The sequence below is a fragment of the Antrostomus carolinensis genome, unplaced genomic scaffold (genome assembly GCF_000700745.2).
Source record: "Antrostomus carolinensis isolate BGI_N321 unplaced genomic scaffold, ASM70074v2 scaffold42915, whole genome shotgun sequence".
Lineage (NCBI taxonomy): Eukaryota > Metazoa > Chordata > Aves > Caprimulgiformes > Caprimulgidae > Antrostomus > Antrostomus carolinensis.
Window position 1 is genome coordinate 300 of NW_010316642.1, and position 16,834 is coordinate 17,133.

General features: G+C 37.6%; 1 protein-coding gene across 1 annotated transcript; it reads left to right on the forward strand.

Annotated features, from left to right (window-relative positions):
* Positions 1–815: 815 nt before the first annotated feature.
* ELOVL4 (ELOVL fatty acid elongase 4) lies at positions 816–14,968 on the forward strand (the record flags this gene model as incomplete). Its single annotated transcript, XM_010168323.1, has 5 exons — positions 816–1,003; positions 4,307–4,387; positions 11,068–11,239; positions 13,442–13,569; positions 14,067–14,968. Coding segments are annotated over 5 exons (845 nt in total), but the record flags the coding sequence as incomplete, so codon positions are not given.
* Between the last annotated feature and the right edge of the window lie 1,866 nt (positions 14,969–16,834).

A 16,834-nucleotide genomic window follows, 5' to 3' on the forward strand; every position in this document is an offset into this window, starting at 1 on the left:
GGAGAAGAGAAGGCTCCAGGGAGACCTTATAGCGGCCTTCCAGTACCTGAAGGGGCTATAGGAAAGCTGGGGAGGGACTTTTCATAAGGGCAGGGAGTGACAGAACAAGGGGAAATGGGTTTAAGCTGAAAGAGGGGAGGTTTAGATTAGATATTAGGAAGAAGTTCTTCACTGTGAGGGTGGCCAGACACTGGAACAGGTTGCCCAGAGAAGCTGTGGATGCCCCCTCCCTGGAAGTGTTCAAGGCCAGGTTGGATGAGGCTTTGAGCAACCTGGTCTAGTGGAAGGTGTCCCTGCTGATGGCAGGGCGGTTGGAACTAGATGATCTTTAAGGTCCCTTCCAACCCAAACCATTCTATGATATTAAATTAATTGGAGACTTTCTGGTGTCTAATTTTAAACTAATAAAAGCCATTAATTTTATCATTATTTTGCCAAATTTCTTTCATTTGTAGTGGTGTTGAATATTTGGTTGCTTCAATCACTATTCATCATAAGCAAAATTGTTTCTTGGGGGGTTAGTGGGTTGGGTTTGGGCTCACATGATGCTGTGTGCTTTAATGGATTGGATTGTAGAACTGGACAATAAAATTTATGACATAATGAATCTCTGAGTGAGGTAATGTGATACAGAGGGTTTTTTTAAAGCTATTTTCTTTAACCTTCCTAGAAAGAGTGCGTGTATTGTGTTGCTGCTATCTGATGCAGCTATTCCAGGAGAGAATAATACTTAACAAATGGAATGCTTAAAATAATGATGAAAACATATTTTGTCAGACCTTGTTGACTCCTTCTGTTTGCTTCCCCTCCCCCAGACAAACGTGTTGATGATTGGCCCTTGATGCAGTCTCCGTTCCCAACACTGACTATAAGCACTATTTATCTCCTCACTGTCTGGCTGGGCCCCAAATGGATGAAGACAAGAGAGCCCTTCCAGTTACGTTTCCTGTTGGTTGTTTACAACTTTGGAATGGTTCTACTCAACTTCTACATTTTCAAAGAGGTGTGTATGCCCTCTCACAGGAGGGAATTCCTATTTAAGTCTGAGGGTGTCTACAGATTGCAAAATAAAAATAATCTTAGATGTTAATGAGTCTTTTGAGGGTGAATGTTTTGCACAGACTTCTAAAGCCGAGTTTGCCTTTTATGTGAGTGTTTCTGTAACTAGGCATGTTCTGTTTTGAGAATAAATGCTCTAAATGGGTCTGTAAAGAGAATTTGTGTACTAGCTATTCCAAGTTCTTCTTAGATTTCTGTTAGTGTAAATACTGGACAAATTAACTAAAATCCTTAGATTTAACACTTATAACTGATTTTTAGAAATTTTTTTTTTAATAATCCTAAAGAGTTTTAGAAATTGAGCTGTTGTTGGTGTTGTGTTTATAATTTTTAGAAATTCAAATGTCTATAATCTGTAGTGAGGAAAGGTATCTTATCTTTTAGAATAAGAATAAAAAATAAGTGAACTGTATCTTTAAATAAAAATAAAAGGATATAGTTCTTCTAATATTTGGTTTGCAACATTCTGAGTGTGTTAATTTTAATAAATTTCAGTGTTGCTGCATTTCTCCTTTGTTACATTTTTTTTGTACAGAGGAAATTACTAGTAACAATTCAGTGGATCAGCTCTTTAGCAGTAGCTAAGTGGGATTACTTAACAGTTTGGTAATCGTTATTCAAGGATAGCTGACCAGAATATAGCTGATGCTAAGGAGTAGTTCGTGCTGCTGTGACTTTACCCATGTGAATTGAGAATCTTCTTCCTGGAAGAACTCGGATTGTAAATTTGCAAAATCTGTTTCCAGAAGTAAGCAAATAACAGAGCAGTTAAAATTACAGCATTGCAGGACTCTGTTTCTGGCTGGTCTGTTCTGTGCTTTTGCCAGGAAAGCATGGCATATCTGACAATGATCTGCGTATTGACCCTTCCCCAGAGCTTCTATTACAAAATTGTTAACTGATTTCAGCCTTTTTTTCTAAGATATGGTTCAGTAAAGTTTTAGCCATCACACCTCAGTCATCATTTTATCTAAATAGTTTCCTTCCACTATTCAATTAAGTAATAAAATACTACAGGTACAACAGAATTTAATGCTAACACCCAAAGATAGTTGTGGGAATGGATGAAATCCAGTCATCTTGGCAGGTTAAAACTGAAACTCCTCTGAAATGATTTCTGCAGTGTTTTTGCCTTTTCTGTCTTTTTCACTTATTCTTTTAAATTGGTTTGTTTTGTCAATAAGCTGAATTATACCAGACTTGTGGTCGATTACTTTTCAAACCAATGTTGTTTATGGCATAACCCATGTGTTAGTATGGCATTTCCAAATCCCTGAATTAACTGAACGTGATTGCAATTACATGTTTGCTGCTGATAGGCTGAAAGCTCATAGTTTTAGACACAGACAGAGATTCTAGTTTCCTGCTATTTCAAATGGTAGGTTGTTATTCAATGGATGTTAAGGCTATGGATAAAACGTTTACTGGAAGTGTCTTTTCTTGATCTTAAAGACTGATAGGAGGAAGATGTTCAAGATTCATTTTTTCCCTTTAACCAGGCAACTTCTGCTTCAATCTACAATACCAGTGTGCCACTGTTGTAGTTTGTATAAGTAATGTAATTGTTATGAGTAAAATGATACACAGTTTGTATTTTGTGAATGACTGTAAAGTTTCCAGGTATTGCTGAGAACAGAATTTGAATGTAAAATGCCTCTAAGTGTTATTAAAATAATTATCCTGATGGCAAGCTGTATTGTTCATCTGCGATAACTTACATTAAAACGGTAAGTCCATAAAGCACTGCTAGGTTGTCTTGTCCAAGACTCCCCCCATGCATTGAACTCAAATTCATGTGCAAATTAGGAGCAAATTTTGCTTAGAACATGCACAAGTCTCGGATGCACAGCCCCCATTTTGCCACAAAAACTTGAATTTCTTATTGTACTTCGAGGCAGTCTGATGAAGTCAATTTACTGCCTTTTGCCAAGTGAACTTTGGTCAAATTACCCAGTAGGTCCCAGTAAAGGTTGGTTGGTTTCTGTAACAGTGCGGACTAAGCTGCTCCCTGCTCTTCTCTGATTCTATCAAATCTGTTCGTGCCTGTGTGGGACCACACTGGGGAGTAGTGGTGTACAGCTGTTTGTATATGGACTTGGATGATGCACAGGTAGTTCAATTTCTTTCTTAGCATCATTTCTGTGGATGTTTGTTTGACTTCCCTACTTTAACAGACAAGTGCAACCAGTAAGTCCAGAGTTTCATAAGGTTTTATATGTTGGTTTTACCTGGATAACACTTGTCTCTGCATCTGACTGCACTACTAGTGCTGTGTGCAAGATGAGGTACCAAAGTAAGTTTAATCTAAATAAGATGGAAGTCAGGTTAGTGGTAAGAATAGTCAGTGCCTACCCATGTTTATTTTGAAGATTTTTTTTTTTTTTCTATCACCCTTCTTTATTTTTACAGATCACAATTTACAGGTTATGTCTGCTCCACTGCTGTATTTTTTCGATGCTTAACAGGGCGAATTTCCTGGCTTTAAACAGTCTTGGATCATAACATTTATGAATGTCAAGATTAGAAGTATTACTTGAACCTTATACAGCTCTACACAAGTCTACAAAAGTTCTTCTTTCCAATGGGAACTTGCTCAAATGTCAAGTTCATCTTTTCTTCAGGTTATTGCAACGTGCTTTATTTGGAGTGGCCTTACAGGAGCACTTCATGTGCTTTAGGCCATTTCTGTTGGCATGAAATAGGGAGCTTTTCTTCATCCTTATGAGTGCTCAGCATTGGCTGTTCAGGGTTTTTGGAGTTGTTTTTTTTTTCCTGAATTTTGATTTGTGTACTGTTCTAAGAATAGTAGATCCAAATTGTCTAATCCCTGACTCTTGGAGAGAGTTCTCTCAAATCCATCATGGGAATAGCATTTCTGTCATTCATAGTGAAAACAATTAGGTATTTTCTGTCTCTGAAGCTGGAGTCGTCAGAGGGAATACTCCTGTTTGAACAGCTTAAGGTCATACTGGAATTCTTACTAATTTGTATGGGACTCTAATTATCTTGGCAGATGCATGCAGAGAAAAATTAGTACTTTTTAATTTACAAGAAACAAATAGGTACTGTGTAACAACAGGTTGTTAAAACTACATATTGGCTTTCTTCAATAGTATTCTCAGGGCTGATAAGGGTATTTTAAGTATTTCTGTTCAAGTAAGTTTGATGTAGCAAAAAAATTGCTGATAATTGTTATGAATGTGTTTTATATAACATCTTTCCCCTCATGTGACTTTAATATTTTCAGCTGTTTTTGTCATCAAGAGCTCGAGGGTACAGCTATGTCTGCCAGACTGTGGATTATTCAGATAATGTTTATGAAGTTAGGGTGAGTACTTTATTTCTTTTTTGTATTTATATATGAATGTATGTAGTATATAGCACTACACGATGGTTTAAGTCTTGTTTGCAAATAGTGTTTCCAAAGTTCTGCTGTCAGCCATGACTGTATCCCATTATCTTCTCACAGACCACCTCGGGTTTGACTACATTGTACGCAGCAAGTGCATCAGTGTATTTGTATTAACTGTCATCTGACTGCTACAAGTAAGGGTAGTAAAGATAACATCCTTGGCTTCATCGTGGTTGTACAATCCAGGATAAACTTTGTATACATACTTTGGCTCCTAGACCTTGTGAAGTATTTGATACCAGAGTAACCGCAGTAAAGGTGCAGTGTTCTAGCTAGATCAAAGCATGTAAGATACTGTGGTTGCACTTCACTCATATTGGTGAGACAACTTCTTGTCTCCTTTACCCATCTTTGGCTTCCTGAAGTCTTGCTGGCTTCTGGTAAATGTATTATGAGTATGTTTCATTGTAGAAGCTCTAGATCTCACATCTGTGTTTTTTGGAAAGCATTCAGATTGAAATCAAAGTGCAGATGCTTGTTAATTTCTGTAACACTGTGGATTAGCTCATGTACTAAACATTATCTTCTGGCAGAGCTGACACTTGAGAATCTCTCAGCTGTTCTTGCAAGTTTCACCTGCAGATTAGAACATGTTCCTGAAAGTATTGTAGTCTAAATACATTTAATATTTACAACACATTTCAAGAAATGTCTTGTCTACAAGGTGGCTGTTCATGGGTAGTATTACTCAAAAGCCTGTGTACATAGCAGGAGTGACAGCAAGAAGGATAGGTTTAAGTCTTACACCTTATGTGTAATGGCTGACATTGCAGAAGAACAACAACTCTGTATGTAGATTTTTATTTGCCTTATGATAGTTACCCATCTTTCACCTTTGCCAACACTGTGCACTCACTATTTCGGTCACTAGAATACTTCTGTTAATAATTTTGTTTAAAAACAAAATCTAGCCATGTCTAAGAAATGCTTGACAGGGTTTTTTTTTTTCAATAGATAAGCAAAATAGAATGCCCTTGTACTCAGCTGGATGACATTGAGGGCTAGTATGCCATATATTGAAGGAATTTTTATATTAGATAAGTTCAAGAGGTAATGACATTTAGTATGCAAAAATTCTGTTTCATAGCCTCACTTTTAGGTGCACTTGTTTGTGGGAGGCTGTGGAGGGGTCAGACCTGCTTAAAAGGATTATCTTCTGTTTTGTTCATTAGGACAAACAAAGCATTATTGTACTGTGAAGTAAAGGCAAAATGACCTGCACAATGTATTTATTCCATACGGTATGTCCAGAAAAGAAAGACTGCTCTAGCAATATCTACTCTTTTGATTTCCTCTTAAAAAAAAAAAAACAAAAAAAACAAAAAAAAAAAAAAACAAACAAACAAAAAAACAAAAAAACAAAAAACAAAAAACAAACAAACAAACAAAAAAAAAACCCAAAAAACCCAAAACAGACTTGTGGATCTGAATTAAAATTTATTTCTAAAATTTGAAGTTGTAACATGTTTAGTTTGCAACTTGGAGAATTGACAAAGCAGGCAAAATTGAGTTCTTTCAAGTTATTGTGGCAACTGTGTAGCATGTTATCAGTCAAGACCCTTATCTTGATCATTATCTCATAGTTCTTTTGAATGAATTCTCAATTTAGGTAAATAAGTCAAAAAACTACACTTTCCACAAGTGTGCCTTGTCTAACTAGAGTCTGGGATACATTTCTGGTCTATTTTGCAGGGCATCATGCTCTGCATTTAGAAGGTAATGTTGTTGGGTTTTGACACTGTTGGACAAAAAAAACCCAAAAAAACCCCAAAACCCCAAACCTCCTCAAGATCCCTTTCACTGTCACTTTTCATAATATAAACCTGCAAAAGCAATTTTAAAATGTAAGTAAACATGGACTTCTTTTTGCAGTTTTGAGTTTAGAACTGATAAACTTTGTAGCACCTCTCTCACACTCTCTTAATAGAACTAGATACTAAGTGTCTAGTGTCTGCTGGCACAAGGTTTTCTCTTAAGAGGAATGCTACACTGCAACAGTAGAATTAATTACAAATGTAGTAACCTTATTTGTAAGAGAATGAGTAAATAAGTCCTGTATTAGTCAGATAAAAGAGACTGGGACTAACTCAAATGGAAACAGCACTGAGCCCAGAAAGCATTACAAGAACATGCTTGGAAAGCAGCAGCTTCGTATATTACTTTATTGTGTGGCTTAAAAAGCTGGAACAAATACTGAGAAATGTGAAACTAACTGCACATGGTGGTCTAAATGGCAACATATGGTGTGACCTCTGTTTCTGGGGTTTTCTGGGAATGTGCAACTATGGTGTTGCCATGTAATGATCCCTTTTGATCAAAGCTCTTCCTTGAAATGAGGGGTAAAGAAACCATCCTTTGTTCCTTGAGGGACTATGGAGAGCTGGTAAACAGTTTAAAAAAAAAAAAAAAATTAAAAAAATAATAAAGTTTGGCTATCCTGGGTGCCAGAGCACATCTTTCCTCTCCTCCCCAACCCACATTGTGTGTCAAGACAGTAAACCAATGGTGATTTCAAGTGAACAGTGTGAGGGCATTGGTGGCCCTTGCCCTGTATTATGCAGCAACACCAGCGATCTGTAGCTCACAGACCTCTTAAGTCAGACCTTGCCTCTTCGTTTTGCCAGTTTTTAAGGGGATATTAATGAATTTGTCTGTACGTTTTCTTCAAGTTTATGAAGCTCCTGGCTGTCACTGACAAGTAATTCTGTAGATGGTTTACACATAGTATGAAGTTGATCCTCCTTCTTACTGTTTTGAACCTACCTACACCTGTTAATCTCATCCAGGCCCCCCTGACTGTTGTTCTACAAGAGGGAATGGATGACTGGAACGAGCAGGAGAAATTAGATGCCACAGTTGCAGAAATAAACTCGTTTTTAAAGGACTTATCTTCTCCGTGTAGTAGGTAGCCACCTTACTGAGTGCTGGTAGGAAGTTGAAGAATGTGTTTTGTAATTGGTTATATGAAAAATGAAAATGTTCCTAGTGGGCAAGAAAGAAACGGGACAACAAAACCCTGAGAAGGGATTTTGAAGGAGCTGCAGCTGCCTCTCAGAAGAACTTTTTTGGTTATAGTTAAGGAGTCAAAATAATAAACACAAAGGGCTGAGGTGTTAAATCCATGCTTTGTAGTACTCTTTTGGAAGCTCCAGTATTTGAGGTGAACAATTTCCTAACACTAACTTAAGGCATGTCAGTGTCTGTGATTAGTCACTTTCCCCTTCTGCTTACATTTGTGTATCCTTGTTTCCCAAATCAAGGTTCATCTATTTTATTAGCATATCTGAAGAGCTGAGACTTAGGAATCTGAAGCTGTGTGATTTAGTTAATTCCTAGTTTTAAGTTTGCTGATTGTAATCATAAGGCTGAGCTATGATTGTCTTCTGTATTGTTATTGTAATCTGTGTTGTCTGTTTTTATGTCTAAAGCTTGAGTAATTTCCTCTTATGAAGTAAATATAATAATAATACACTTTAAACTTCTGTGAAAAGGGAACTAGACTTAACAAAATAGACTTTATGGTCCTGTAAACAAAATTCAATAAGTGAAGCAGGGAAAAGAGTCTGTTACCTTCTAAGATGTACTTCTCCCTTTAAACCCTTTAATGGATAACTGTCTCCAACCTGAAATGAGGAAGGAGGGTGCAGGAATGGACTCCCATGTTAAAACAACCCTCTCTTCAAAAGCCCTGCAGCAGGCAGAGGTCATGGGACTGGGCTGTAATTAATCTTCTGTGCCATCTGGTGTTTTAACAGACTTAGATTGGCACACCTGAAAATTGCCAAAAAAGGTACGGTGGTTACTAGTAGTATTCATTTTAGGAATATGCCTTTTTAGTGCAAATTTTCTTTTAAGCTAAATCTTTCGTTCATGCTGTGTCCAAAGAAAGGCTGCAGGTTAGGTCCTCACCTTGGGTATTTTGCAGAAGTTGTTTAATAGTAGCCATCTGCTCCTGAAACAGCTTACCTATTGGTGTATTGTTCTACTTTATTTCTCCTCTGTCCCTGATTGCATGCATGACCTCAAGCAAATGATTTAACATCTATTTCATTTTTTTCTGCATATACAAGCTAATGATCAAAACACCTGCACAAGTCATTTGGAGCACTGAAATAGATCATCACTATGTGAAACCTATCAGGTTTGAGAATAAATGGTAGTAAAATTTGATGACAGGTAGAGAGCAAAAGAGCTGTTGGGCAAAAAAATCTACAGGAACACAAAAATCAGCCAGTATAATCCTGCAAAGAAATGGAGGCTATTTCTGTCCTTAAGTGATGGGAAGATTTTGATCAAAAGTTTGGCTGGTTTTGATCCATGGGCTGTAATTGCTTTCTGTACAAGGCAGGTGGAATTCCAAAGAAGAGGAATGAGGTGTGTTAAATGACTTGTCCAGGAGCATATAGTGAACTTGTGGCATCTTGGGCATAAGACGTAAGGCTTTTTGTTGGATTTTTCTTCACTTAAATTTTGGTCTGTGTCATACAGTAAGTTGGCTATTTGCTCACTGGCATTTGGCTTATTGTTTCACTGTTCCTTTAACAAAATGTACATTGGCTTTTAAGACGTTTTGTGGTAGTTTGCTTGTAACTGACCTATTGATTCTTTAAAAATTTATCTGAAAGAAAGACCTCCAAAGAGCTTGAGCATTGCAGTGCTGGCCTGTCCTTTTAGGGATACAGTCCAAAGTGTTTATTGTTAGCTCATGAGAAGAAAAGATGCTTATCTCAATTTATTTAAGAGATACAGCCTTAGCAAAGATCTGTAAAAGATGCTGGACTGTTATGCTAATCCATGGGTGTGAGAGGAAGCCTTGATGTGGGTGTTATTAAAAACCCGATTACCTGTCCCAGTGGCAAAGCTGTACTGGATATTGAGCAATTTGATACATATTGATGGTTCTTGCAGCTTGCCTGTGTGGCCTGGGAACTCTGAGATCTGTGGGAGTCACTTTTCTCTCATTAAGCTTCTCTCCAACTTTGACAGATATTAGTTTCTTTTTATATAAAATTAACAAAATCTGCCTCCTCTTCCTGAGACCCAAAGTAGGCTAAATCAGGTTCAGAAATTAAGAAGGGCATTCATTAATGGATACGTTGAAGTCTGCAGTTTGGCAACAGTAAGTTGTGCAGTCCCTTTGGGAAACTGCAGAGTCTGCAATGCAGATGTGCAGCACTCTTCTGCTCCTGTGCTGCTTTTATTCTTTTGCTGTCATCTCTCCTAGAATGTTCACCAGTCCGATTATGGCTGTGACAAACTTACTCTGAGGACAGCTGCGTTCCTTTCCCGCTAGTGTGAAGAGGTGGAGGAAAACACTGTGCAGGGCTGTAGCACTGCTCTGTGCTGCTTGTTCTCCGGATTCCCCTTTCTCTCGCTTGCCTCACTATGTGTCTATTTGGGAAGGGAAGCTACTGCTGTCTTAACTTTTTCTCTTCTGTCTGTCTTGGGGACTGAGGGGGTGGTGGGGTTCTTTCAAATCATATTAATGTAAGAAAGTCTGATTTGCCATCAGATGAGTCCTGAAACACCAGGTGAACTTCTTACAAATAGATGCGTTGTGACATTACCTGCTTTCTTTGCTGGTAGTGCTGTTTCAAACTCCCCCCCGCCCCCCTTCTCTGTGTGAGTCACTGTCTGGGATATATTCTGGTCCCACCCTTGCATAACAAGCTAGATGACTTATGATGCCAGAAACTAGACTTGTTGCTATGCTTTTGGATCTGAAAGGGAGTCCCCGTTGCCACCGTACTTCCATATCATAGTATTAGCAAATTGCTACGCAGAGCTTCTGGGCTTTTCCTGGTACAACAGTATCCTGTTTCAGTAAGAAGCCATGTTTATGTTGCATCTTGGGCAAGATGCACTGTGATGGGTGGATTAGGAAAAGAATTTTGGGTGTGTAGCACTACAGAGTTGGGCAGATGGGTTATATCTCTGCAGCTTGTGTGGTTCCTGTGGTCTCATTTCTTCTGTTCCCTGAATGGTACAGAGCCACTGTGGTAACACTGCTTTCTAGATGGGGTTCCTGAGCAAGCCAGAAGAAGCTGAGGGGAATATTGCTCTAAGGGATGTGAAATCTGCACCGCACCTAGCTTGTGAAAGTGATTTGCTATCTTCCCACCCATATGCCTGTGGTACTGAAAGAACTTTATATAAGGTTTCAGCCTTTGCAACTTTGTTTTATCATAATATTTCTGCCTCATTGTTCTGACCATATCAAAGTATTGCCTCATTAGTACAGGAAGCCCTGTGGTAGTCTTCTCCCGCAAAGCATGGGATAGAGAATGAGGACACAAACTCCCTGTGTTTAACTGGCAAACTGTTCAGTGATGGCAAAGCTTTTAATTATGTTAACTCTTTTTTATGATTGTAATTTGTGAGCAGTAGACTCAGAATAATACTTCCATGTCCAGAATAGAGGGAGTATTGTTTTTGTTATTGTTCTCATACCATCAGGTGTCTGATGACTCCACCTCAACATTTACCAGGATTTGGGGAAGGAAGGGATATCCTTCTCTTGCAGCAGGTAGGTGGAGAGAACTTTATTCCATTCAGCTTGGAATCACTAAAACTTCTTTGTCTTTTTTTCATTGCAGATAGCTGCTGCTTTATGGTGGTATTATGTCTCTAAAGGAATTGAATATTTGGATACAGTATTCTTCATCCTGAGGAAGAAATTTAACCAAATTAGTTTCCTTCATGTCTATCACCATTTCACCATGTTCACCTTGTGGTGGATTGGTATTAAGTGGGTTGCAGGTGGACAAGGTGAGTTCCTTTCCTCCCATACCCTTTTGACTGGACACAAGGGAGAACTATTGTTTGGGGGCAATGGAAAAAAGGTTTCATAGACTTAACATTATAAAATACAAGGGTGTTTAAATAGCACTGAAGCAGTGCAGTAGTTTTAATGCGTGCAGTCTTCCTCTGTGGGAAACGTGGGGGAGGAAGAGATAACAGGGCAATAATCTAATGAATTGCAAAACTTTTTTTTTGTCATTGGCATCAATTGAAAGCCTGAAGTTCTGTCTTCAAAATTATCCTTCTTCTGTGTGAAATAGAAAGATGAACGTGTCTTGCCTAACTTTAATTTTTGCATATACAGAGAACTGCAAAATCTAATTACGGGCCACAATCTGTGTGCAAATGTATTGAAGTTAATGGAGATATTATTTTGACATTGTATCTGAGTTTGGGGTTTGCCTTATTTTTTATAAAGAGGCACGTATAAAATTCAGAAACCTTCCCTTGAAGGTGAGCCAATAGATCTGTCAACTTTTAAAACCTATTCATAATGACACAAGTCTATAATTCGTTGTCAGCCTTTTTTTTCCCCTTGCTTCCTTTTTAAAGCCCCCATCAAAGAATTTTATTCCATTGTACTTGCCCCATCTTCCCTTGCCTGCATTGTACCCTTGTTCCTGCTGTTTTGCCCTGTCTCTCTCAAATTATAAGTTCTACAGAGCTGAGAGTTCTGGGGAAATGCCCTGTTTTGTTTGTAATGTGCTTTGTAGGCTTAACACACTGAAAATAACAAATAGTAAACACCACACCAAACTAATATTTTGTGGCTTTGTCAAATCACACTAATACTTAATGCATGGGGGTTTTATGCTCTCATTTACTATAGATATCTTGTACTGAGTGGTTACTTACATTCAAAAGAAGAAATATTTAAAATGAGTATCTGTGACTATACTTGAATTTCTCCCAAGTAATCTGCAGGATGCAGGTACTCAACCAGACATTTCATAATCTTTATTGGCTAGTCTACCCATAAAATAAGTTTACTGGAGACTGGATGCTTACTTGTAGTCTTACTTAGAAATTCCCTCAGTATCTCAAAATGCATTATCCCTTGTTGCCTTTTCAGGCTTTTCATGCTAAATACCAGCAGTTTTCAATACAACAGTTGCAACTGTTTTCCAATTTGTTACAAATTTTGGTGTTCTTGCACTGCCTACTAGTTTCTAGCCACTGCCAAAGGAAAAGCAACAGTTGCTCTTCTGCATTTATGTAACGCTACTGCGTAAACGTGGGTAGATCTGTGTTCTTCTGTTTTCTAGTTGATAGGATATTGCTTACACAGACAGATCTATTATAAACTAGACCCTATTATAACTAACTGGGTTTAGACCACATGGGCATCTGAGCTGTTTGCTGTCAGCAGCTACTGTCTCTATTGCCCTAATCTTATACAGCAGAGCCTTTTTGAGCTTCTCTGGCAATGTAAGAATACCTTAACAAGATATATAATTTTTTTTTTCTGCCAAATAGCTGCTAATGTTAACAAAGCAAAGATATCTTAATGCAAATGAGAACTGTCATCTTCATTTCCAGTGTGGATCATTCTGGAAAAAGTTATACTCTGCATTTATATATTTAAGAATTCTGGATGTTTAAAGCCATATAAGAAAACTAAAGATGAGTGATTTAGACAAACTCAACTTGTCAATGCCCTTAAATGTCTTACAACCACAAGTGAAGTTTTGCTTTGTGTGATTTTTTTTTTTTTTTTGGCCTATTTAGACTTTCTCGTGAGTTTTTTGACTTCTTGTTGAGAAGTGAACCTTGTGCATTTAAATACAATTCAAAGATTTAAGTTCAGAACCTGATATGTTAGATTGTCAAATACAGCTTTTAATAAACTGCAAAACATTTGCCATTACACTACAATAACCAATGTAACTAATGTGGAATCCATGTGATTTGTCTGTTTGACAAAAGTCTTATGAAAAGCTTTTGCGTGCATAGTTCCATGAAAGATATGACACACTACTTGCATGAACAGTTATTTGTGTCAGCACATGCTGGCAGTCAGGTCTGTACTATACTATTGAATATTTCAGAGATGGAATCCTGGCATATCCTGTGCTTTATAATTTTTACTATCACATGAATAATACTAGAAAAGACTTCTCTCTTTTTTTTCGAAATTACATTACAATTTTCCTTTCTGTTCCTGAACAGCTTTTTTTGGAGCTCAGATGAATGCATTTATTCATGTCATTATGTACATGTATTATGGATTAGCTGCCTGTGGCCCTAAATTTCAGAAATACCTGTGGTGGAAACGATACTTGACCATATTGCAATTGGTAAGTAAAATTTCTCCTTTTATCTCAGAAGGTATTGTATCTGAGTGGATTTGCATTTCCAGAGGTTTGGAACAGATGCTGCTTCTTCCAAAAGTTCTTAGCTGTCTGATACTCACAGCTCAAGTTAGAATACTTCCTAGAGATGGAAGTATTTATTTAATTTCTCAAAAAATATGCAACATAGATAAGAGATGTGTGAGTAAAGTCTAATACTACTTTACTGGTTGCTTCAACTTGAATTGCAAAAACCTTTTGAAAAGGTAGAGAAAATCCAGATCTCTTAATGTCTTCTCACTTTTCTGTTTCTGAAAACTGGTGCCAGGTATTGTGATAAACTTGGTGTCCCTGGTCAAGCATATGTGTGTGTGCACAATGTGACAGCCAAATACAGCTTCCCTACTGCCTCCCAAATGACTTAATGCATCGGTACACGTTGGTGCAGTCAGACCTGCAGAATATACCCAGACCTTTTTGATTCTGTGTTTTCTGTCTTTCAGGTGCAGTTCCATGTGACTATTGGCCACACAGCCTTGTCTATTTATATTGATTGTCCTTTCCCTAAATGGATGCACTGGGGTGTAATTTTCTATGCGGTCACCTTCATTTTCTTGTTTGGTAACTTCTACTATCGGACATATAAACTGCCCAAGGAACCCGTAAAGAATGGAAAAATAGCAAATGGTGCTGTTGCAAATGGAGTAAGCAAGCCAGAAAATAATGCAATGGTGGAAAATGGAAAAAAGCAGAAAAAGGGAAAAGCAAAAGGAGAGTAACTTGATCCAGGCCTTAACCATTGTTGGCAGTGAGGAACCTCCAGTTTGGTTTATAAAAGGAAGAAAAAAACACTATCTGTACCAATTAACCTTAGGTTGCTGAAGAGCTAGAACACAGGTATTTTCATTATTTATGGAGATTGTTTTAAGAACAACACTAAAGTTGAATTTCTATTGTAATTATGTAATTATCATGCATATGGTCTCTGTGTAAACTTGTAGACTGCTGGTGTTGGTGAATGTAAGGAAGAATTGCAGTTGATTCCATGTTTAGCAGTCCAAAAGTTAATACTACCATTGATACAAGCAGTTTTGTTGGCACCCACATTTCTTTGGGGGAGGGGGGGGAAGGAAGTAGCATTTGGATACTTGTGTTTTCTTTCCAGAAAATTATTAAATTTCAAATTATGATGTATTATCTAATCAAACTTTTCTTGTCCTCCTTGGAGTGTATCTTCAGACACATTATGTTTATGTGCTGTCAGAACAGTGTTTGACTTTTCAGACATTACTTGATTTACTTGAGTGTCTGTTACAGTTGTTTTGTTTTTTTTCTTGTGTGGACATATACCTACCTCTTCATCTGATGAAAAGAATATTGAGCATTAAATAACTGGTTTCTGAAATACAGAGTCCTCTAATATAAATATCTGTTAACACTATTCAGGATAAAATATTATTTTCTGTGGGAGTAAAAGGAATTTTTGGCAGTATTTCTTGGTCAAATTATTAATAACCTTTTTCAATGTAAACTTAAATTTTGGAGTGGTACTTTTACTTATAGCTAAGTGAAGAAAACATTTTAAGAATGTATAAATATGAAACCATACATTGTTTGAAGCAAGCAGTGAAAGTAGGTCTGCTGCTTGTTGTCCATGACCTGCATTAAACCTGTGGTGCTGACTGATACAGAAAATGGTAAGATAATATGGTGGAGAGAAAACAACAGTATGTAATTCCATTTAGAAATGCTGTGTTTATAGGTAGTCATACTAACTACAAGACAGTCACTTTATTGGGAGGGAGAATTTGGTTAAAATGTACTAAATACAGCAAACATAAAATGTTGAAAATGCTGCTACTGCTTGATACCTGTCAAAATCTATTTAGACACTTGCAGACAAAGTATTGCTAGTAGTCAGGACACCATGTTAATGTGAATGCTAGAGATGGGCTTCTGAAACACCATTCCCAAAGTATTCTCAGTTCTCTTCAACCTAATTGACAAAGTGATTACACTAAGAATTTTTTTAGTCAGAACTGCTAAAATAAGTAGAAGCCTTTTTGATGAAAGCCTTTTGAAAGAAGATGAATCTTACGTGGTACATTACTGGACTTCTTACTGCTTCATTTGTGAAGAAAATATGGAAAGAGTTATTCTCCTTCCAAATAATCTGATTACTAAGGGAGATGTTTTGAGCTGCTCAGCATGCAATGGGTGTCAGACAGTGATGGAGTTAGAAATCATATCCTGAATTCACATGTTCCTTGCTCATCACTGCTGGAGCTGTGCTATTCCTGTCTAAATGCATTCCTCCCAGCTCTGGTCAAAAACATATTCATTGTTAGTGACAAACTTGCATCTGGGAAGTGACGCCATTGTTGAAGGAAAAAAGTACATGGAGCTGTAAGTGTGAAGTGTGACACAATGTAATAATTTTTGCATCTCGTTTATCCATTTGTATGTTTATAATAAGCAAACACGTCACATCTTCCGTGTCTCAGATTTGTCTCTCGTCTCTACACTGAAAACCATCTAAACCCAAAAAACAGGTCCTAGATAAGAAAGGGTTGGATCTAGTCTGTTGTATTCGGAAATAGTTCCCAATGCTGGAGCTGATTCAGCTGGAAGGTAGTTCATTCATCTCCACCACTGTGGATTTTGTGGCAGAATATAGGATTGTGAAAGAATGTCTCTGCTGAACTGTAATGTATGTGACCATTAAGTTTCCTATCTGCTGTGTCTTGTGCTTCTTCCAGCCTTTATACTGATGCTTTTTGTATTGCATAACTCTATGTATTTACGTGGTGTGGCATGGGGAAGAGGGATAGTGGCTTACCCTTCCTTCTTGGACAAATGCCACTACCCTTAACCAAGCCAAAATGCTGGCTGATTGGGTAACTTTGGAATGGTTAAAGGAGCGAATAACTGCAAAGCAAGCTAGCAGATTTACAGCATACCTGCTACTCCAAAGTGACAGCTGATGTGAATGCACTTACCCTACTGTAAATTCAAGGTAGCTTACCCACTTTGATTAAAGGGTAGCTGCTTTCTATTTGCCATGGGATGTGGGCAGCTAACTTGTAAATCTGTATCATTCCTTGTATTATGTTAAATTGGTTGTATCCTCTGGCTTTCAGTAAGCCAGATCAGATAAACTGATACTCTTAATATGATCTAGCTCTGAAAGAACATACTGAGAAGTATACAAGTACAGGTTCAATTATGTCTTTGCTACACTTTTTAAAGTAAGAATTATGTCTTGCATGTT